This window comes from Micromys minutus, assembly GCF_963924665.1.
Source record: "Micromys minutus genome assembly, chromosome: 10".
Taxonomy (NCBI): domain Eukaryota; kingdom Metazoa; phylum Chordata; class Mammalia; order Rodentia; family Muridae; genus Micromys; species Micromys minutus.
In genome coordinates, this window is record NC_137979.1 from 17,665,483 (window position 1) to 17,689,710 (window position 24,228).

General features: G+C 38.3%; 1 protein-coding gene across 2 annotated transcripts in view; it reads right to left on the reverse strand.

Moving 5' to 3' along the window:
• MAP2K4 (mitogen-activated protein kinase kinase 4) overlaps positions 1–24,228 on the reverse strand; it is a 98,759-nt gene that overhangs the window by 41,354 nt on the left and 33,177 nt on the right. For both annotated transcript variants that reach the window (XM_080922221.1, XM_080922220.1), the window contains one exon: positions 1,368–1,542. In XM_080922221.1, coding sequence (XP_080778347.1) covers positions 1,368–1,542 — 175 coding nt within the window. The remainder of the gene's footprint in view (positions 1–1,367; positions 1,543–24,228) is intronic.

Below are 24,228 nucleotides of genomic sequence, written 5' to 3' on the forward strand. Positions count from 1 at the left end.
CTCGGCAGAGCATCTCAATCCAGTGGTTTTCCTTCCCTACACTAAAGGAGCACAAGATAACAATAAAGAAACCATTTCAAATTCTAAGAAGCACATTTTGTTCTAATAGATACTCTAGAGCAGGGGTCCTAGTCTGTATATTTTTAGGTCTGCGAGTTATATACAAAATTTATATTATGTATGAATTTATACATTTCTTCCTACCAAAAGCACATTTCTCTCCACATTTTAAAAACATGGTCGAAAATAAGAAACATAAATGTTTACTCAACACTAATTTAACATTATCCTGGCATGACCCAGCAGTGAGGAAACACTGAGCCCTGGAAACAAACACCTTCTAGATGCTGCTGCAATGGGCCTCGGATAGCATTAAAATAGTGGGAGACAAACCCACTACTCGGTGTCATCCTGCAAGCCATTTTGACAGAATCAAAATAGAGAGTAACAAGATGGAGTATCTGCAACACTACTCCCAACTGTTATAAGCTGAGATGTTACTTGCTCTCATGGGTATTTTGAGTTTACTGAGAGTATGGCCAATATCATATTTTTTCTTTTAAGATTGCCCCCAAATTGCTCATGTGCCTTGAGTATCTTAAACAGAACATAATGCTTTTTAAACATTTGAACAAACCAAGTACAGTTATGCAAATCCATTAAGAGCAAGATGAATACTGTCAGTTCATCACAGGTACACAGAGGCTTACTAGGTATAATTTAGACCAGATTGAACCTACAGCCTTCTTTAGGGGAAGAAGGTAAATGAACAAATTAAATGGCACAACACAGTTAGGACAGGAGGTGACAGTATTATCACAAGGTACACATTTAGATACAACTTTTAAACCAGGGAACAGGGCAGTACTGAGTAGAGATGGAATAAACCAACAGAAGCCGAGCCGGTCAGGACCGAGTAAGGTTGAGGTTAGTGGCAACAGCATGTGTGTGGTTTCCAGGAAACCTTCAGTAAGACTGCTGTTAGCCCTAGCCCCGCACCTTGCCCCGCCCAGTGTGCTGCTTCTTCCTCCAGCTCCCGCCTGGCTCAGAGCAGCACTGCCCTGCTCCCAGGGGTGCAGTGGCCCAGCCTGAACTCACCTTGGCAGTGAAGGGGCCAGAAGTTTAAAACCTGTTAATGCATCATGGCAAAAATGTAATGAACACACAAACTTCACACACTCACATTCCAGAGCAAGAAAACATACAACCAGTAAGACAACCTTTACACAAAACACCCTCAGGGAAAGCAGAGACAGAATTTTTATCACCCATTATTACCACAAAGGGAAGAACAGAGCAGTGGTGTTGCTGCACCACCAAAGTCAGCTAATGGATTAAAGTACCAAAATAATCATGGCATCACCTACTTTAACTGCCATTATCTGCCCACTTGGTTTGTGGACCATTTTGTTGACAGAACCATAAGCTCCTCGTCCAATTTCTCCAAGGTCTTTCAAGTCCTCTGCAGTGAAATCCCAGTGCTGTTCAGGGGAGATCTTCAGTTTTCCTGATGACTCAATGCTGTGTGTTCTCAGTCTCTCTCTGTTAAAATATTGGGAAGCAATTTTTCCACATTTTAAATAGGTTTTAACTTTTTTTCTTTTAGCTAGCACTGAGCACGTTGTGGGAACACACATCTGCTCATAAAGACACAAGCAGCCTGACCCTTGTTCTGGAGCTCTTTGTACCATCTTGCTTTATACACACCGAATTTTAATAGAATGCATTTAGGTATTTAGAAGGCACTGCTTCAAAGACATCCATACAAACCAATCTCCATTTGCTGATGAAACTAGCAGTTTTGGTTACTCAATAGTAGACCCTTTTCAAGCCTATAAAACTCTATTACCTCAAGAGCCCCAGAACTGAAAATTCAGCTCTACAAATGCTTACCCTATTACACCCTTTAGCTAGTAAAAACTGTTTCCAAGATTTGCTGTACCCGAGGATGGCCTGACCTACTGTTTAAACTCCAAATCCCAGGAGTAGTCTACAGCAATTAAAGCAGAGCATATGGGGTAAGCTGGAAAGCAACATGTCTAGTATTCCTGGTAGTTTTAGTAAAACATGGGAGTGAGTACGTTAATACACTGTCCTGTTACCGTTTACACAGTACTAAAGTGAGGAACAGTTCAACAAAGAGCCAGCTAACTAAGTGGAATCTGCAATGTCTTATTCAAATCTTTTCAGCCTCTGTTCAACAGCAATAGTAATAGACAGGCTTAAAAAGGAGTTAGTTACTCACAGAAAATGCAGAGGTCACTTTGCATTAAATAATCACACCCAAATCCCAACATAGAAACCAGACTTTTCTTTCTTCTCTTCCTCTCCCTATATGTCAAACTAGAAAGTACAATACACATGAAGTGACCCATGAGTATCAACTAGTTTTCAATTTCATATCAAGTTACAAAAATCTGTTTCAAAGTCCAGCCTTGTGATAAGAGTAAGGATGGTTTACGGCTCAGTTACCTATTTTGTTCTTAAAGAACTCTGAAATGTCTCCTGAAAACTGTACAGCTGTTTTGTGTCTGTAACAAGGGCCTCAAAACTTTAGAATGCTAGAATTTCTCTTCCCCAAACCCATCTTGACTAATGTTGATTATAAGCAGGATTCAAGGGTACCATTAAAAGCTTAGTACGCTTTATCTAGATGACTTCGGAAAGCTGTGCTCCAAACAGGAAGTTGTCGTGCCGAAAGCTTGAGAGTTCTCAGTCAGTGGCTTCCACTCCCACCCCTACCTTGGCATCTAGCTTCCAGTTACAAAAGCCCAGCAACCAGGCCCACGTGACCACTTTAGACCTGATGAAGCCAGCACTGATCTCTGAAGATATTGAGGTGATAACAAAGATTTTTCATAGTAATTTTCCTCCTGAAATAGAGTAAGCCAGGAAATTCTCTAACATAAAGAAATTCCATTTATAATGACTAAATGAAACCATCTCCATGGCTCACTTTAATAACCAATAAAATACGGCACTGGCCTAACAGTGAAGGTATCTAGAAAAAAATTGAAATTACTTGTAAGTTGGAATTACAAATTACATTACTAATGTAAGGGCCATAGTAGTCACCGAGGTTCCCATGATCTCTCTTTGTGGCGAGGAGAATCTGAGTTTCTTTGATGAAACAGGATACAATAGCAATCAATGGGATACCACTTCATGGCTGCACTATGTCACATGCATATGCTACCATCCTTGAGAGTGGAAATGAATGCAGCACTCTTACATGAAAGCTTTCTATGGAAGCATGGAGGAGCAACAGACACAATGCTCCCTAATGCTAAGGACAAATTTTAGCATTATGGAATCTCTGCTATTAGTTTAGGTTACTCTAGTCAGCTACATAGCTGTGAGATTAACCCCTATTTTACTTTTGAAAGTGAATAGTTAAATAGCTAAGAAATAGAAAATATCTTACTGAACTAATAAAAATGCCCAAAACTGAGTAAGGCATCAGATACTCAACTTTGTGAACATACTATGAAGTCACAGAGAACATACCATGTTTACAATATCACCACAGCATGTCACTCATACTGGGCTTCAAACCTTTCCAGGAAAACGGAACCACTTTCTCAGTTTCCACTTCAACAGCCCAACCTTAATGGCTTCCAAAAGATGATAAATTAGTATGGCACTAGCTAGAAAGCCTGCCTGAACTGAGCCATGAACTCTTGCTGGAAGTCAATTTCTGGTCTAAACTACTTTAGGGGCTAGGGTAGTTTGAATGAAAACAGCCTCCACAGGTTCATGCATTTGCTTGTTTGATTCCCATTTGGTGGGACTTTTAAAGAAAGATTAGAAGGTATGGACTTGTTGGAATAAGTATGGCATTACTGGAGGAGTTGTGTCACCAGGAGTGAGGTTTAAGAGCTCAAACCAGTCCCAGTCTTTTTGTCTCCTGCCTATATGAATCACGATGTAAGTAGTTCTTAGCTACGTCTCTAGCACCATGTCTGCCTACCTGCCTCCATTGCTCCCCACCATGATGGTCCTGGACCAACCCTCTGAAACTGTAAGCAAACCCTTAATTAAATGCCTTACTTTATGAGTTGCTTTGGTCATGGAGTTCCATTATAGCAATAGAAAAGTACCAAGACAGGGGCCTAGAAAAGAAAACCTACAACAGAAGACACATCTATTGAAAAGCTTGGCAAGGGGGCTGGCATTAAGGCTCAGTGGATTAAGAGACTTGCTGCCTAGTCCAACCATCTGGATTCAATTCCTAGATTATACATAGGAAGGAGAAAACCAACTCTCACAGGTTGTGTGCTGTGACCTAAAGCATGTCATGGCTGGTATACATGTATATGTATACACACACACACACACACACACACACACACACTCACATACACACACACAATGACAAAAAATGGCATAAGTAAAAGACAGAACAAAACAACAAAGAAATTACACAAAAAAAATGTGTTGTTTATACTTTATGACTGCACTCTTGAAGAGGAAAAAAGATCTCTGACTTCCTAAGATAACCGCTTTTTTTTTTTTGAGAAAAAAATAGAAGTAACAACCTGTTCTATCAAAAACCAAAAATCTCCCCAATAGCCTTCATTTCTTGTCAGTTTTCTACAAAGTGTCTTTACTGAATAATCTATAATATCTAATCTATACATTAGCCAGAATATGTGACGGCTGTAACCACCATGTTGTCCAACACCCATTCTCCTCACCACCGTTCCTACATGAGGCAGCAATGCTGTATGTCTTGGCTGTTTATGAACTAAACTGTGTTCCACCTCAAAATTCACATACCAGACATCCCTGGTGTGACTGTACTGAAGATAAGACCTTAAAGATAATTGAGGTTAAAGGAAGGTTAGTAAGCTTCGACTATTTCCAGGTTATATCTTGCTTTACATGTACTTTATGCTCATTGTAACTAGTAAGATTTTAATGCATACTATCAAATCTTTAAAAAAATCAAGTACTGACAAAAATGTATTCATATACATTTATGCAAAAATGCTTAAAATCTGTACATTTATCTTTGTTTTTTAAAATAAAGTTGTTCAATTAAAAAAAAAAAAGGAAGGTTAGTAAAAATGGGACCTACTCCAACAAGACCAGTGTTCTTGTAAGAGAAGACATTCGAGAGCTTCCTGCATTACCATATGCACAAAGAAAAGAGGTCCTATGAGCAGCCAATGAGGTACTGGTACCAGGAAGCCATGGGAAAGAGCTTAGAATGAAACCCAAGATCTTGGACTCTCTAGCCTCCACAATTGAGAGAAAATAGTTTCTGTTGTTTGCGCCACACTATCAATGATTTCGTTTTAGTTTTCAAGAGGGGTCAACACCAACAATCCTTGCAGTTAGAAGTGGCAAACAGGAATATAGCACTTAAAAGAAGTTGATGCAACTCTCCCTCCTCGTTGCTCCGGGCTCCTCCAATGCCCTTGAGAAAGGAAACAGTGTCCTGAGAATGAGGGAATGAATCTCTGGATGAATCTATGAAAAGGGGAAAGAAACTAGAAGGCTTATGCCATTGTCTATGTACTTGATGTTTATATGCACTCAAATTTACCCTGAATTAATAACGCTGCTAATATTACTTTATTTCCTTGTGGTTCACACGGGAGGTAGAGTTCCATAGCCCTAGCATCTGAGATAAAAGGAGACAGGTCAGCAGGAAAGGTCACTGAGCATAAAGTGGCTAGAAGACAATAACCCTAAACATCTTCAAACCCACAGCAATTCTACTCAAAAGCTCTGCCTTAAGAGCATCTCTTAGGGCTGGAGAGATGGCTCAGTGGTTAAAAGCACAGACTGCTCTTCCAAAGGTCCTGGGTTCAAATCCCAGCAACCACATGGTGGCTCACAACCATCTGTAATGGGATCTGGTGACCTCTTCTGATGTATCTTGAAGACAGCCACAGTGTACTCACATACATTAAATAAATAAATCTTTCTTAAAAATTGTATTTTAAAAGTATCTCTTGATTTCTTAAAGATATAAATCCTAAATCTAATAATTCTTGGTTCCTAAAGAGAGCACACACACACACACACACACACACACACACACACACACACACACACACACTTACATAGTGAAAAACGAACACACTATGTGTGCATACAGAAGAAATGTATGTTTATAACAGTCACCTCCTACAGAGCATGCAACATTTTAAGTAGAACATTTGATATAGGGCTTGAATCCATTTAATGTAGGCCTGAAGAAGCATCAGTGCATAGAGATTAAAATCTGAAATTTTAGACTTACCTTGTCACATGAAAATAGAAACTGGCAAATTTGTGCTGACATCTCTTCTGCTTATTTAGCCTTTGGGCAGATATGACCAAATCTTCCATTTACTAACACTGCATCTATGTTAGCATCTTTTCACCGACCCACACAAATCTAGAATTTCCTAGCACCTAGAGATTTTAAAAACAAATAGCTGTCTGTGACATTATGTTCCAGAACATTAATCAGATCAAGCTGTGGGGAAAGTTGTACTTCTATTCGACATGTCTGGCAAAGCTGAATGGGGCTTTCTATATGGGTAGGTAGATTCCATGTTGTTTCCTGTGTGGGTAAGTAGACATCAAATTGTTTTGTTTTAAACAGTGACACAACCAAGGAGGTGACAAATGGCTCCAGCAGTACTCAAAGCTTCACATCTGCCCTATGTTAATACAGTGGTGTCTACTTTGCAAACTCAACAGCAGCAAAATTCCCGAGTCACTCCTGCCTAACCAGCTACCCTAAGCAAACACCCTCTGACAAAGCTGCAAAGATAGAGAAAAGGAAAAGATCACTCACAATTCAGAAAGAAAACACACTTTATGTTTGTATTTGTCTATACTGTATGCATAGATTACATGAATAGTTTACAAATTCCACCAAAACTCAGCAGTCATTAGTAACGGTTTCATTTTGGTAAGAGCTAAACAGCATGCTTACACAGACTTGGCAGGACCAGCAACATGCACCAGTCAAAAACATACTTTTGCCTTGCATTCTAACTTAAAATGATACTAAGAGTAAGTGACATTTTCTCTGTCTCTTCTCTGTCTTTTCTTTCTCTCTTTTTCTCTCCCTCTCTCTCTCCCTCTCTCTCTCCCTCCCTCTCTCCCTCCTTCCCCCTCTCCCCCTCCCCCTCCCTCCTCCTCCCCCTCCCTCTCCTTCTCCTTCTCCCTCTCTAAGATTTATTTATGGGGCTGGAGAGATGGCTCAGTGGTTAAGAGCACTAACTGTTCTTCCAGAGGTCCCGAGTTCAATTCCCAGCAACCACATGGTGGCTCACAACTATCTGCAATGGGATCTGATGCCCTCTTCTGGTGTGTCTGAAGACAGTGAACGTGTACTCATATATGTAAAGTAAATAAATACTTTAAAAAAAAAGATTTATTTATTTCACATATGTGGGTACACTGCCCCTGTCTTCAGAAACACCCGAAGAGGGTATCAGGTCTCATTACAGATGGTTGTGAGCCACCATGTGGTTGCTGGGAATTGAACTCAGGACCTCTGGAAGAGCACTCAGTGCTTGTAACCACTGAGCCATCTCTTCAGCCCTTGAGTCAGGTTCTACATGGACTGAGTTTGTCTCAAATTCTTGCCTCAGCCTCACAAGTGCTGGGGTTTCAGTCATGAGCTTCCAGTGCTGGCTCAAGACTCTCTCTAGTTGTACTTTATTGTGTCACTAGTGGACTTCAACAATCTGTTCCTGTTGAGTAATAAGGACGACTTCTTGTTCTACTGCCTGAAATAGCACCCCTGAGATCTGCTAGTGCAAGCAGTCTGCACTGTCATTATTGACTTGCCCAACAAGTTCTTTATCTAGAGTAGTGGATCCCAACCTGTGGGTTGCAACCCCTTTGGGAGTCAAATGACTCTTTCACAGGGGTGGCCTAGGACCATTGGAAACCACAGATATTTACATTATGATTGATAACAAAAATTACAGTTATTAAGTAGCAATGATAATAACTTTATGGTTGGGGGTCACCACAACATGAGGAACTGTATTAAAGCATTGCAGCATTAGGAAGCTTGAGAACTACTCTCTAGAACCATAAATCCCATCCACCAAAATGTTTTACAAGCCTGTTTACCTTTCTCAATAAAATTTTTAAATGTAAAAAAAATTCAGTTATTTATGTTTTAAAATCAATTATTTCCCTCTAGTTCTTGGCACCTGCTGTGTCTGAGTGTGCATGCTGCATGTAGCGCAGTCTCTCACTCCCACTTTGTTTCCTGGGAATCACTTTTCCTCAAGTGACACTCTGTTCAGTAATACTGTTGCTCATTCATTTATACCTAGTCTCACAGTTTAGTTTCTCAGCCCCTTCTTAAAAGTTACATTTCATTTTAAAAATTTGTTTTAGATTTGTTTATATTAGTACTTTGGTTGCATATTTGTATGTGCACCTTGTGCATGTCTGGTGCCCACAAGGCCAGAAGAAGGTGTCAATCTCCTAAATCTTCAGTTATGGATAGTTACAAGTTATTATGTGGGTGCTAGGAGCTGAACCCAGATCTTCTGCAAGAGCAACAAGTGCTGTGGTTCCAACCCCTACAAATTAACTTCTTTTCATTTGAAGAGAATTAATCCTGGCTACGGATGGGTGAAGGAAACCATCTGAATCAAGTTTCCCATTCTAGAGTATGGAGAAAAGAATGACCGAAGAGCAGAAAAGACAGACACAAGAGACAATCTTCAAACACTAGACATCAGGGCACAGATGGTAGCAGGCCCTGAGAAAAAAGAAAAATGCAACTGTCCCTAGCTCAGACTACTGCAGGGAAAGGGGATCCAGGAAGGTTCATCAACATCCTTGTGTTGAGGATACAGAGATCATGGCAACTAGAATTAACAAGGCAGGGTATACATAAAAAGCATCCTACAGACATGCAAACCTTCCTCTATTTTGTATCATTGCATGTGAGAAATACCATAAGCTGGTGAGGCAAACACCCAGAGCCTAGTGTAGTAATGCTAATAGCCAGTGCTCCAGTGGTCTCCTTGCTCTTTACTATTAAACACTGAACTGACAGCAGAGGATTCAAGTATAAGTCCTGGTCTTACTGCTACTACAATCTTCTACTTCCATCCATAATGCTTTACTCATGATGACCTCATTTCCCAGATAAGGTATGCCCCCACCCATCTTCCTTCCCTTAAAGAGAAGAACTGTATGTATGCATGTGCATTTGGGAGAAAAGGATAAAAGGGAACATAAAGTAGGGCAAATAAGGCTACCTTTCCACGGGCAGTCTCTGCCCTAGGAGAGAACTGGGGTAGAATTTTATTTGATAGCATCAGAGCTAGCACAACTGCCATGGGAGCCTGCATGAGAACCAGGTGTGTTGGTACACACCAGAAGTCAGCACCCTTGGGGGTGAGGCAGAAGGATCACAGATTCCAAGCCAGTATAGAACATACAGTAAGACCTGTCAAAGGAAGGGTAAAGAGTTCAGCATAACTGTCATCTGTGATAAAGCAGCTTAATTTAATCCCAAATATATAATAAGCCTGACATACTTGTGATTCCAAAAAACGACAACTGTTATTGCATTCAAGAAAATTTTGTATTTCTAGAAAACTACTTAGGCTTACACATATAATTCAATCATATGCACAAATGTTTTGGTAAAGTGAAAAAAAAATTATTCCCATAGCCTCCTACATCTCAACTTGGCATCCAGTATGAACATATTTATAGACTACAGAATTCAACTAGAAAAGAAACAAGACTTCATTTGGTCTTTTTTCTCTGGGAAACTCTCCCTGGAAATCCTGGACTGGGCTTCATGTTTTTCCACTGCTTCTCTCAATGAAATCAGAACACACCATCCTTAGCAGACACATGATTTATAATCCAAGCAACATTCTCAAAAAGTATAGTGTGCTTGTTTAGTACTTCCTTACTTTTAGTAAATATTAATTTGGATCTGCTGCTAGTCATTTTTGCTTAATTCTTATGATCATCTCCACAACTCTATCAGGGGTTTCATTCTTTAGTAATCAGATGATGCTATGGGCATTAGCCCATCAAATTAAAATTGGGTTTTCTCTTTAAGATAGATAGCATCCACACTGGAACTTACTGTTTGATTCTTTACCACGCATAAATCCCTTTTCAAACATGGACTCAAAGGTAGTGACAGATTTCTAGGGACTACAAGGACAGATATTATCATGACTATGGCTCACAAATGTGCCCATATAGGACGCATGAAGCACTGCAGACCTTCCAGCCTCAGCTGGTTCTTTAGACACTCCAGTACAAACATCCCAGTAAAGACCAAGCCTCAGGCAACTGCACTGCCATGTTCCTTCTATGCCGCCATCTACTATTTGCTTACTTGGTGCTTCTTCTGAATCAGTTTGTTTCCAGTGGCATAGCCATGAGTCTCATCCCTCATAACTCAGATTCTTGCTTTGGTTCCAATCATTTTCATTAAAACTGCAAATGCATTTCCTAATATTTGGAGTTTGAAAGCTGAGGGCTGAGGAGAGACATGAAGAGATGAGAAGAGGACAGGATGAAGATCCTGCTGCTGTCTTCCTAAGTTCCCTATGAATTCAAGTACTCTCCCTCTCCAGCATCCTAGTGCTCATCCCATTGCCTCAACACCACATGCCATGCTCTATGGCTTACATGGCCCCATACGTCAAGACTGAGTCCATCATCTTCCCCAGTAGTCGAAATCTCCTGCAGAATGTGTTCTCCACAAGTTTCCAAAGGAAGATGGCCAATAACTGACTTGCCTTGACATATAACATGGTGTAAGAAAACAAAACCCATTTTTTAATAATCCCCTATACCGTCAAAATATGTCTATCCAAAACCACAGAATATAACCTTATCTTTACAATCTTATTTCAGATTTCATAAAGAGATCACCTTGATTAAGATAGGTCCAAAATTAGTAAGATCACTGGGCATAAAGGCACTGGACAGGAAGAGGACCAACAGGTTTGGGGTCAGTGTGCTACATAATAAGTCTAATAGTAAGTTCTATGCCAGCCTAAAACCCTTTGTTAAAATTTTAACAAAAAAAAAACAGAATCTTACTATTCATATGCATAAATGATTTTTAGACATTTCAAATGTGATGGCTCTCCTTAAAGGAAACACAGGGGGAAAAATGAAAGGTGGTAAAGATGAAGGAAGAGATTATAACACCACTGAGACCAGAAACACGCAATATTACCAAGAGGAGCAGAGAGGGAGGCAGCCTTCTCCAGAGCCTGGAGAAGAAACACTGCTCAGCCAACACCTTAATTTTCTATTTCTGGCCTTTAGTGCTGTGATAAAATAAATTACTATTTATTGTCTTAAGGTACCAACTCTGTCACAACAGTTAGTTACAACAGACATAAGAATACATTAGGAGTATCATACTTTTCTGTACTTCAGGCTTCACAATAAATAAGGTCTTTGCAAACAATCTCCATTGTAAACATGTAGCCAAATCACTGGCTGTGTTCCAGTCAAACTCCATTGGCAAGAAGAGCCTGTCATGGAGTCAACAGCTTACTGACGACACGACAAGAATGTCCGGTTATCACTTAAGCATCTAAACCACTCTTTTTCTAGATCCATTTTTTCTTTTATTTTATATTATAAGAAACCCTAATTATCTACTCAAATCTTATAGACTTATTTCCAGAATTTAATCTTAAAATGCACTTGAATTTTTTTTTCTCAAATACCCTACCCCCCCCCCCCCAGATCAATAGGACTGAGGCTCTAACAGCCTTCTCAGGGCTTTCTTATCATTTAGGCAAGTGCTTATTGCAGCAAACCTCCTTATTAGCATACTGGGCGCCTTTCTTAGCTACTGTCTTTCAGCAGGTGATAGTAATTACCTTGATGGACTTCTTAAAATAAAAATCTGATTTCTCAAACATGCTGATGCCTACCACCTTTCCTTTAAAAAGCAAGAACCATCTTCAGCCTAGGCCCACCTTTCCTCAGAACCACTCACTGAAGTGGGTGTATTTTCCTCATTTCCTTACCACCCCTCTAAGAGACACACTTACCTAATTCTCTCCCAGTGCCACCAAGCAGATCCTCCTTTCCAAACCACATTTTCTCCAAGAAAGCTCCAGGTTACCAAGCCAGGATGTAGGAAATGCCTCAAAGCTGTTTAACTCTCTCAACACATACGCACATACACACACACACACACACACACACACACACACACACACACACACACACACAGCCAATCTTCCTTAGACAAGAAAATAAACATGCATGTATTCCGATAACACAGCAACTGTTCCTCTCTGCATACGCTGTGAAGATCTCTAGATGAATACTGCTCTATGCATCCTTCTGCAATGCAGCTCTGTTAATTCCGGAAATTTCCACAGTAAACTCAGCCTGTCGGTTACCATGGAAACTGCCTGCTTCCTGGAGCTAGTAGCAAAATGAGTCTTTGCCTAGATCTAAAATGCAGCAAAAGAAAGAAAGGTCACCAAAAAATTGGCTCAAACAATCCAATTAGAAGCATTCGCGTTCTAATGTTCTTAATCAGAAAGTAGTAAGAAGCTGGGTGCAGTGTGGTACCTATAACCCTAGCATTCAAGAAGCTGCAGCAGGAAGCTGGAAGCCCACAGCCAGTCTGGGCTAAGGAGTCAGAGCCTGTCTCTTGGAAGGACAGGTAGGAGAAGGGAGGGGCAAATTAGAGAAATATGCAGTAGTTTGGCCAAAACTGATTTAAGATGAAAGCATGATGTTAAAGAGGATGAGACAAATGCTTATGCTTTTAATATTGTTGCTACAGTCAGTGTATTTGCTAAGAGCTGACCTTCTTGGGCTGTGTTTCGTATAGAGGAAGGTGAAGAAACTGCCCTAAGCTAACAGGCTGTATGTTTTCATCCCAACCACCACAGCACTTAAAATGGTATCTAAGGGAATTCCACTAAAGACTCTTGGCATCATACATACTAGAAGGACTCATCCTTCTCCAACTGCTTCTTTGTAAATGCTGGGCTTCTGTGACATTGCACATAACCTACCACCTCCCAAGTGTCTTTTCTTATTCTCTGCCTGTTCAATAATCTTCTACCACACTTCTTTGGAGTTTGGCACTATGTACATTTTTCTCAACAAAATAAAGTACCATCTTCTTACTAGGCAACTTTATTATCTATATCCTGTCAATACTTTTTTAAATCTCCAATTTAGCACTGACTTCTTATCAGAAGTATGGGTGTGAGCAGTTACATCACACTCCTGCCCATACGAAGTCACTCTTACCACTCTCTTGGCACAGTTGAAGTAAGAACCTCTGAAGGCACAGGGCAAAGTCAGTCCTCCCTCTAAAATGAAGTCACTTCTGTCATGTCTTTTGTCACAGTGAAAAGTCGACTATATATTTCCATATCTACTAAGTGTTTCTATAAGAAGTATAAGCATCTATTGTTTTTCTTGTCTTAGTAGGCTTGTCTTGGAAAAGAATTAGTAATTGCGCAAAGCTTACTATTCTATAATCTTGTGGATCAATGGAATACTCTTTTTGTTCTCTTTCTTCCCGCCCCCTGCCTTTGGTTTATTGAGACAGGATCTTACTATGTAGCTCTGGCTGTCCTAGAACTAATTATTTGGAACAGGCTGGCCTTAAACTCACAGACGTCCACCTGCCTCTGCTTCTCAAGTGCTGGCATTAAAGCATGTGACAGCATGACTGGTCAAATTGAATACTCTTACCTGAAGCATGTATTATTTTTAAAGACAATTATGTTTAGCCTACACTAATCTCTATTAAGGTTACACTGATCTCTATTAAAAGAAAGTATTTGTTTTGTGTTTGTTTTTTGGGGTTTTTTTTGTTTGTTTGTTGTTTTTTTGTTTTTTTGTTGATTGAGATAGGGCCTCACTATGCTATCCAGGCTGGACTTTCTCTTGGGCACAAGAGAACCACCTCTTTGGCTTTCTTAGTAGCTGGGACTAAGCTCATGATACCATATCTGACTTCAAAAATATCCTTTGGAAAGCACGCTAAAGACAAGTCTCCAATGTCATGTAAAGGAGCCAACCGCTCAGGTGCACACTATACTCCAGGCTGGGCACCAAATTATACCTGATAACAATTTCTTTAAGTTTTGCTCAGGCTGAAGAGATGGTTCAGTGGCTAAGAGTGATTAATGGTCCTGCAGAGAGCCTTTGTTTGGCTCCCAGCACGTACATCGGATAGCTACCACCTATAACACAAGTTCTAGACCTAACACCCACTTCAGGCCTTTACACTCACACAGACAGTTCTACATATATGCATATAAACGAACTAAATAAAATTTCACAGACAAATCCCTCTATAGTTGGGGTCTGCCCAAAAATAAAAACCTTACTATGACAGTTTTAAAGATGAAATCTATAGCACTGATGTGTAAATTAATTAAATGAATCACTCTAGGTCTCTTTCAAGCATCCTAGTAAAGGAAATCAAAAGTAACATTTTTCACATACTTCTCTACTGGCATAAGAAGTGAATTTAACCAACACCTGTGTTCATATAATTATCACTAAATATTATGACTGCTAAAATGCATGTGTGCTTTGAGAAAAAGGATAGAAAATCACTATTACTGTTGAGAAAGAATAAACAATCCATATAACTTTACTATTCTGTTTCTTCAAATTATGGTATCATTTACATGTAGTGAAACATCCACATCACAACCATTAGGTTTTGGCAAATTCATAAACACTTGGGTCTTGCAAGATTTAACAAGAGAGAAAACATAACACCGCCCCCCAGGTGGTTCCTTGTACCATTCTTGTCAATCTCCACAAGAAAAGACTGTTCTCATCTCAACCATTCCACTGACTTCAGCCTTGCCCACTCTGCAGTCTCAGACAGATGAAGAAACAGCATGTGCTCTTTTTCTTTGTGCCTGGCTGTGTCTCATGTGCTTCTGTGGAGCATTAATTCCTATTACATTAGAGTAAGACACTGTTTATTCATTCATCCTCCCATGAATAGACATTTGTATTTTTGGAGAATCACGATTAACAGTTTCTATGACTGTTCAAATGCAAATTTTCATAAAACATTTTCATGCTGGGCAGTGATACAATGCTAGGTCATGTTTAAACTCATAAGAAACTATTGAGGGGCTTTCTAAAGTAGTTGAATCCTTTTCAGTTCCCTCGGCAATATGAGAATTCTGATACCATTAAGTATCGGTTTGGGCCCTTCTGGTAGGTGAGCAATATCACTCTCATTTTTATCTGACTCTTCTGCTTACCAGTGTTAAACATGCCTTCCATGCATTTATTAACTATTCCCAAGTTTCTCTGTGAAATGTCCATATAAGTCTAAAACTTAACAGGATCATTTGTTCTGAGTTGTAATAATAGTTCATTGCATATCTGAAAGTCATTTGTCAGTTAAATGCAGAGTGTTTTCTCACTGCGTTACTGGCCTATATACTTTCCTAAGAAACTTCTGGTATGCAAAAACACTACCTTCAATGAAGTCCAATATATCTTTGGTGGCAATTTACACTACTATGCTCCTCTGTACTGTCAAATAAGTATTTGCCTGTGCCAGATAAATACATTAGGATGGTTTTCTTTACAAGTTGAATAAATTTTCTGCTTTACCCTTTAGGACAATGTTGTTATTTCAAGCAAATGGTGTGAATTAGGAAATGGGGTTCACTCTATACAGATCTTACTCCAGTGTGTTCCATCACCACAAAAGGTCTATCCTGTACCCGGAACTGTACAGGGATCTTAGACAAAGATTAACAGATTGTACATGTGTGCTCATGCGCTTAGCTTAACTTTCTATCCCATCTTATATACCATTCTTCTATAAAGCTTTAGTTGTTGTATCTTCATAATTTACACCCTTCATCTTCAATACTTTTTACAAAAAAAAAGTATTTTTTCACTATTCTACATTCTTTAAATTTCCACATAAATTAGGGGTGTGTGTGTGTGTGTGTGTGTGTGTGTGTGTGTGTGTGTGTAAAATGTGTGTGCATGTTAAGGTTGCTAAGATATTCCTGAGTTGTTGAATTAATAAGTGAATAAGAACAGGCACCTTAATAAGACTGTACTTTCCAATACAGGAATAAGCCATCGCTTTTGCACATGCATGTGTGTGCCTGTGTATGACTCTGGGCTTGAGGAGACTGGCATACATGGGGTAAGCACTCCATCACTGAGATACACGACGTTCACAGAACAAGACATCTTACTCATGTATTTAAGTCTTTCATTTTCCCCTGGTAATTAATTTATTAGTGAAGTCTTAATGTATTTTCTTTAACTGTATCAATAAATATTTTTTACTTTTTTAGGCTACTATTAATTATTCTGAAATTTTACTTTTCAAGAGGTTATTTTTGCTAACAGGTGTTTAAGAAAAGATTTTATTTTGTTACCCTTACTCTTTGTTACAGTCACTTAATAGTTTTGGTAATTTTTGGTTTTTTTACATATGAAATTAAAACAACTGTCTGAAAAAGGGTTGGACTAAGTCTTTCTGTTCAGAGTCTGGGGTTTCCTGTCTTGTCACCAATCACAGACACAGCACTGAGTCTTTCATCTCTAGGTGTACCAGACATAGTAAAAGTAGCTCCTTAGATGACACCAATGACTCAGGAACTACTCCTCTGAGTTTAATGGAATGATTTTTGATAATTAATGTTGACAAATATTATTTTGTACCTATTTATTGTAAGCCCACCTATTTTCCTCCCTTAGTTTATTAATACAGTAAATTATAAGCATCAAATATCCAACCAAGATTAATCCAAAGTACTGTTTATGAGGATTTTCAAGTGTATGTTTATTAATGATGGAGTTCTGTGATCTCCTTTGCTTTTTAATGTATTTGTCTGGTTTCCATAAAGCTATGCTGACTTCAAAATATGAGCTGAAAAATGTTCTTTACTCTGTTGTCTAAAGAGTTCTATAAACTTAGTATTATTTCTTCTTGTCTTTATTTTTATTCCTGTTGTTTGTTTCTCCAGGGTCTCACACACATTAGACAGGATCACTACCAGGTAGTATACTTTACTGTGCCCAGAGCTCTTTCTTTTTATTTTTGCTATCAGATACAGTAAAACTACCAAGGTCCCACATCTCCTGTATGAGAATGTTAGAATATACATTCAACTTTTTATGGGATGAGAAACTTCTGAGTAAGCATTTGTTATTTTTCATAAACTAACTCAACCTGCCCTGTATCTCTGTGCTTTTATATCCATGGGATGAGTAGTGATAGCCCCTCTTTCCTTTTTCACAATGGTAGCTTGGCATTCTTTCTCATTTCCTTCTTTGTTAGGAGAGGGCATCTTTCCATTTAGCTCAGACTGGCCTAGAATTCTAAATTCTCCTTTCCAAGTAGCAAGTAGTAGCTCTACAGGCTAATTCCATATTCAGCTGCTACTACTTGCTTGCTCTTTTCCTCCCTTCCTCCCTCTTCTTCCCTCCCTCCCTCTCTCTGTCCATCCTAGGCATATACCATGGCTCTTAGGAATAACTTTTGAAAAGGTTGAGTATTCTCTACTATCCATCCATTACATATGGCCTAGAGTTCCACTATTTTTATCATATACTTCCTTCTTCTTAAATTTAACACTTGAGTTCACTCCTTCCTAATTCTTCAATGTTACTCATTAATCTTCTAAAGTGACTTTGTGCCTTTGCCTAGGCTGTGAGATGTTTAGTAATAATAACCTTAGGCTTCATTTTCTCTCTTTAGAACTTTTATAATTTCTCTGATTGAGTTTAACTCACATCCATTTCTGGAGATGGGGAGGGGGTTCTGACTAAGAAACATGTAGTGCTAGTCTTCATGATAAACAGACAGAATCCATGCACTTAGGTAGCTAAAATGGGAACTTCAAGCCAGCCTGGGATATATACTGAATTCAAGATCATTCTTAAACTCTACAATCACAAAAATAAAAGTACTCAGAGATCAGCTAAACAGGAGCATAATTTCTTCAATAAAAAGGTTTTCAAAACCTTTTATCCTTTAATAATGACTTCTATATACACACAGTATTTTCCCTTTGTTCTTCTAACATTAGTGAACAACAGAAGCAGACACTTGTGAGGGTCAAGCTCACAATGTAGAAGAAACTAGCAAAGGAGATGGCACTGAAGAACTAGCAGCTACTGTGCCCAGGCAGGCTGGGTCATCAGGTGCACATGATGCCTACTGCTTAGCAATTTAGTGCAAGACCCATGGTGACAATAAAGGTTGAGAACTGAGCTGTTTTGTTTCCTCTATATGAAAGAGAAATTTCAGAAGTGGCTGGAGAACATGAAACAAGACTCTGGGACTCCCAATAAATACCAATTCCCAGATAAAGATCCTTTTAGCCCTGACTACTGACATCAGAGGGGTATCACTTGCTAAAGCAAATTGCAATTCCAACAATATTTTCATTGCCTAAAGACTGTCAAGGAAAGAACTGCTTCTGAAAGAACATTAAGCATGTCTAAAAGTTGAGTCAAAAAACATTTCTCTCACATCAAGAAAGGAAATACAGGTAGCACTGATGCACCACCTGAACATACACAGTTCCATGACTCACTTCTCTGAAGAAGCTGCCAGCTCTAAGAGCAGAGTATACAAGGTAACACATTAACTTTTAAACAAGATACTTTGGAAACATCAGTAAATCCAGATTTAGTTGTAGCTGGGTTTTGTGCATCTTCTAAGAATCTAAATTCTAAAACTGTCACTTCGAAACTTCAAATTCAGAGACATCATTACCAATCACCTTTCTAATCCCAACTTCATAAATAATTCATAGAAACTGTGTCAGATTAGGAAAATTCATTCCTCTTCAGCACAGTTGAAGAATTAAACACAAATAACAAATCTATAATTGCCATTTTGATACCCACAGAATATTCAAACCCTGAAGTTAATTCTTCATAACTGTTTGAAGATCCTTAAATAAGGTTGTAAATCACAGCACAGAAATTTTACAAACTGAACATTCACAGTGCAGACAAGACATTGATAAGGAACATCTTTAGCAAGTGTCTAACCTACATTCAAAGGTCACTCTTCTTGAACTACAAGAACAACAATCTCTAGAAAGACTGAAGACTTGGGAACCTTTTCCTAGCCAACTACAATAGAACTGGCTGTGTAAAGAGAATGTCAAGACAGCAGAAAATCGTTTCAAAACATTTGCAGTCACTATGATAAGTTTTGAAAGTTATGGATTTGTATAAGCCTTTTCCAAGTAAATAAAATCATATATGAAATTAATTTTGCCCCATAAGCAAAGTTCTTAATGAAGTAATAAAAATGTTCTAATATTATAAACAACATCCTGTTCTTATAATGCTCATTATAATAAGGGAAACTAGAAGTGGCATTTGACTGAAGCAATGGTTTTATTACTTGATAATTTTCCTAACTATAGCTGAAACAGTAAAAGTTATAAAAAATAACAGAATAAAACCATAGTCAAAACTGCCCAGACTGCATCAGTCCTGCTTTTGCCACTGGCATATGAATTGAACGGGCTAGTATCTTGGCCCTCAGAGGGCTGGGAATGGATCTTGGTGATACAGGACCTGCTGGCTTGTGCAAGGCTTTGGGGGTCTGTCCCCAGTCATGGAGACAAGAGGGAGACTCGGCCCCTAATCTGTTTCTTTGTAATTCCTTCCATTTCTTTGAAGATACTTTGATAATAAGTACTTATGTTGTAGAAGTTGTCCAGAATTTATACTATCAGATTATTCTCACTGTCATGTTGTTGTATAACCATTTGGCTTTAATTCTGTACCTATAATGTAAAAGAAAATACCACTATTAGTATTCTATTTCATCTGAACTCAAGCTGTCAGAAACATTATTTGTACCTTAGAAGAGAATACACACACACACACACACACACACACACACACACACGTGTGTGTGTGTATATATAGCTCACCATTGTAATTCAGTCATTTAAGTGCCTGAACACCCTGTATTTATAAAACTATATAAACCAAAAGGTTTAATCTTAAATATATCTTAGAAATCATAGTTTTCTTAAGAATTTGGTCAAGTCATTGTTTCTGGTGGCTGAGTAGTATTCCATTGTGTAAATGTACCACAATTTTTGTATCCATTCATCTTCTGAAGGACATCTGGGTTCTTTCCAGCTTCTGGCTATTATAAATAGAGCCGCTATGAACATTGTGGTGCATATATCTTTGTTGTATATTAAAGTGTCTCCGGGGTATATGGCCAGAAGTGGAATAGCTGGGTCTTCAGGTAGCATCTGGAGAATATCATTCTGAGTGAGATAACCCAGTCACAAAAGAACAGACATAATATGCAGTCACTGATAGTGGGATGCTAACCCCAGAGGCTTGCACTCCCCCAGAAACAACTCACAGACTGTATGAAGTCCAAGAAATAAAGAAAACAAAAAAATATACATATATTTACAAAACAAGAAGACTTTGACTATTTCCATGTTGCGTTTTGTTTTTCATGTACTTTACGCTTATTGTAACTATTAGGTTTTCAATGCATACTGTCAAGCCCTTGAAAAAATCAAGTACTGACTAAAAAAATATATTCACATGGTTTTATGTAAAAATTATTTCAATGTCTGAAAAAACAGTACTGACAAAAATGTATAATTTTAAGCAAAAAATGTTTAAAATCTGTACATTTATCTTTGTTTTGTAAAATAAAGTCGTTTAAAAAAATAAAAAAATAAAATAAAATAAAATAAGGTGAGGAACTTTGGGGCAGAAAAAAAAAGAAATCATAGTTTTGTATCTATTTAGTAGGTATGATTTTTAAAGTATGTTTATAATATTTTACATAAAAATAACAGTGTAATACTTAAAATTATACATCCCTTCCTATATATTTTTAAATAAAGCTTATAGGAAAAAAGATATAATTAAGTTGCTATGACTTTATCCAAAGAGAATTGATGATATGAATAAAAATACTATTTGTATCCATATTGAATTTAAGAGAAGTACATTTGCAACTAAAGACTATGGCTCTGGACACCTGTGAAGAAGAGGTGACATGTTCCCTGGGTATGCAACTGCCTGTGGTACTGAGCACAATTCTTTTGGTCTCATTTCTTAGTTTTGTTGTTTTGTTTTGTTGTTGTTAAATGAAAAAAAAATACTCTAAAAGGATGGTTCTGAGAGTTCTATAATGTAACAAAGATACCTGAGAACCTAAAAAATAGAAGGCATTTAATAAATATTAGTTGCCCTAAATAAAAAATAGCTGCTTTGTAAGTAGATAGTGATTATTTTAATCATATCATTTTGTTTCTTTATGATAATAAAGTTAACTGGTATTCTTTAACTGTGTTAGCTAATATAAAAATGCATTATTATTTTATTAGGTAACTATGAAGGAAAATACCTGAAATTAAGTATTCCTGTGTTACATTTTGTTAATAATCAATTTAAAGTAGGCCATTCAAACAGAGGAAAAACCTTATTTAAGAATAAAAGTCATTCTAATAATATAAATATCTGGCGGTGTTTCTTTAAACTTAATAGTCTAAACTAAATATTTAAACTATTTTCTTGATTGGGCCTAATCAATCGAGGATTTTCTCAATCTAACACAACAGATCTCTAAAGTCTACAGATTCTGACCTGCTTCACTTTTTTTATTAACTGTTACAAAAGTGTCTTAGTTAATCACGTGCATATCCTTACCTACCATATATATATATAAGCTATAGAGCTCGGTTTTCACTACAGAAGATCAAATATAAGGAGCATCAGTGAGGTTCGGAATGGGGTCAATCCTGAACCTACCTAAACTCATAGAACATCAGAAGTCACAGAGCCTTGGATGACACCAAGCAAACATGAGCCCTCTTTGCTTCAGGTGTGACCTCTGGAGAAACTGAACCAAAGGCACTAGCACCAGGGAGAAACAGTAAAAGTCTGTAACAGAGATAAAGCTTACCTTTTGCCCAGTTTGAATCCCAAAGTGCAGCAGACTTGTGCATAAACCTTCCTTCCACAATAGAATCTACTCTTTGTCTATTAAAGGAGGAGGAAGACACAGAGACAAACTAAGGGAGATCAGAGTTATCCTTGGGCTGCTTGGGGCATGCAGACAGAGCTTCTCCCATCTCCAGCTAAGAAGTTCTTTGTCTTTCAGACTGTCAACTTTGAACATAAGAAAATACTTCCAAAAGAAATTAATTCCCTCCCTCCTCCCACCAAACTCTTTACCTTTCCCACTCTCTCCCTCCATTCACCAAATAAAACAGTAAACATTGGTACTCTAAGTCAGAGTTAGTGACAGCAGTGGGTAGAAGCATGACAGCAGTGGGTAGAAGCAAACACTTAGTTTCCACCTACTGTTCATATCAACAGAAAAGATCAAACACAAAAGTTTCCCAGGTATACCAGCCCATGCCTATAATCTCAGTACTCAGGAAACTGAAGCAGACGCAGAAGGAGTGCTGTCAGTTAGAGGCTAGTCTGAACTAGAGTGGAAGATAAAGTTTCTACAATTTACTCTGGACTAAATGACTTTGTTCAGTGAAGCTTTACTGAGGAAGTGCATTACAGAATACAGAAAATTGGTGATTAAAATAGGACTTTAAAATGGAATCTTTTATTCCATTATTTCAAATGTGAGCAAATGAGGCCTTGGTCTCAACAAAGACTATGAATAATTTAAAATGTGGCTTCCCAGTGCTTAAGCCCCAAACATGTCAACTCATTTATTTAAGTTAATGTAAAAGTAGTGTATGTGTGGGGTGTGTGTGTGTGTGTGTGTGTGTGTGTGTGTGTGTGTGTTTCACCTGCGTGTATGTATGTACACCCAGAACCCACAGATGCCAGAAGAAGATATAGGTTCCATGGAACTGGAGTTTCTGACGACTGTGAAACACCACGTGTATGGTGGGAATTAAGCCAGATTCCTCTGAAAGAGCAACCCGTGCTCTTAACGGCTGAACCATCTCTCTTGCCCCATTTCCAAGCTAAGTTTTAAACTTGCTTTTCCCTTGTTGAATAACTGTACACTGTTAACAGCAATAACTGTGCTGTGCACACTTTAAACAATTTTGTTCCGAGAATGTCAACCATTACTCACTATGATAAAGGCATAGAACATAACAACAGAGTATCTACTTCTTCTCCAGTTGGCACACTGAATAGAATTTTAGCACAAGTCTGATGCATTTTCAAGAATAGCCCCTGGAGTGTATGAAAGACTTAAGAGTGTCTGGTATAACAAAACTCTGACAGAAATGTAGAAAGGGCTCATACTCTTTTAATCTATTTTCCTTTATATTCTTTAGGTTTACACAACTTAATTTTTCATTTTATGCACCAAAAGCTAAAATATTAACAGCTGTTAAATGTAGAAGGGTCTCTAGTATACAAATAATTTTTCACATGCTAGAAATATATAGTTTTAATTATGGTAATTAAAGCCTAGTGTTTCCTCAAGAGGTGATCTATCCTACAAGGACTCGAATGGAAAGGGGAAGAAGGGTAGGGAAACAAGAAAGAGGGAGCAGGTCTTTCATTCTCCTGATTTACTTCCAAGCGTGTGATCAGCTGGTAACCAGAATAATAAAGTGGACTATGCTTATAGATTTACTTTGGACTAGTTTTCACCAAAATGTTAGAAAACGAGGAAGAACACTGCTTGGTACTAGAGTATTGTCTAGCTAGGTACTGGGTTTTCTTGCTTAGTAAAAACCCTGCTTCATGTTTCAAAAGAAAACAGACTAAGACTTACAGCCCCCTCCCACCCTTATAAATCCTTTCTCTCTTTGCCCCGTCTTGGGTACCACCCACCCTGGCATCTATTCTCAGCAGGGTTAGGCTCATCCTCTCCCCCAAGCTCTTAGGAAAACGTAACCATGAGTGGATAGTTTTCCCAGACAAGTAAGGCATCCTTCATCCTAAGGTTACTTATGAAAACCTAAATATATACACACATTTGCTCCTCAGTTGTACACAGTACTGCTGCAAAAATAAAGTACTTCAGTCAGCCCTGTTAAAGGACACTGTACCCATTTGTTACTGTTTGCAAACACAAGGTGTACCTAAGTTCAAAAGAGAGGAACCAATGGCCATGCCTCTTTAAGAACACTAGACATATCAAAGTCCATCAAAGCTAGAATCCAGGTATTGAGAAATTAGTTTTAAGACATAAAATATTCCCAGCTTTGTACCTATAACATTCACTGCTTGCTCTTGCATCTCAATACTAGGACTAGAGGAAAATGAATGCAT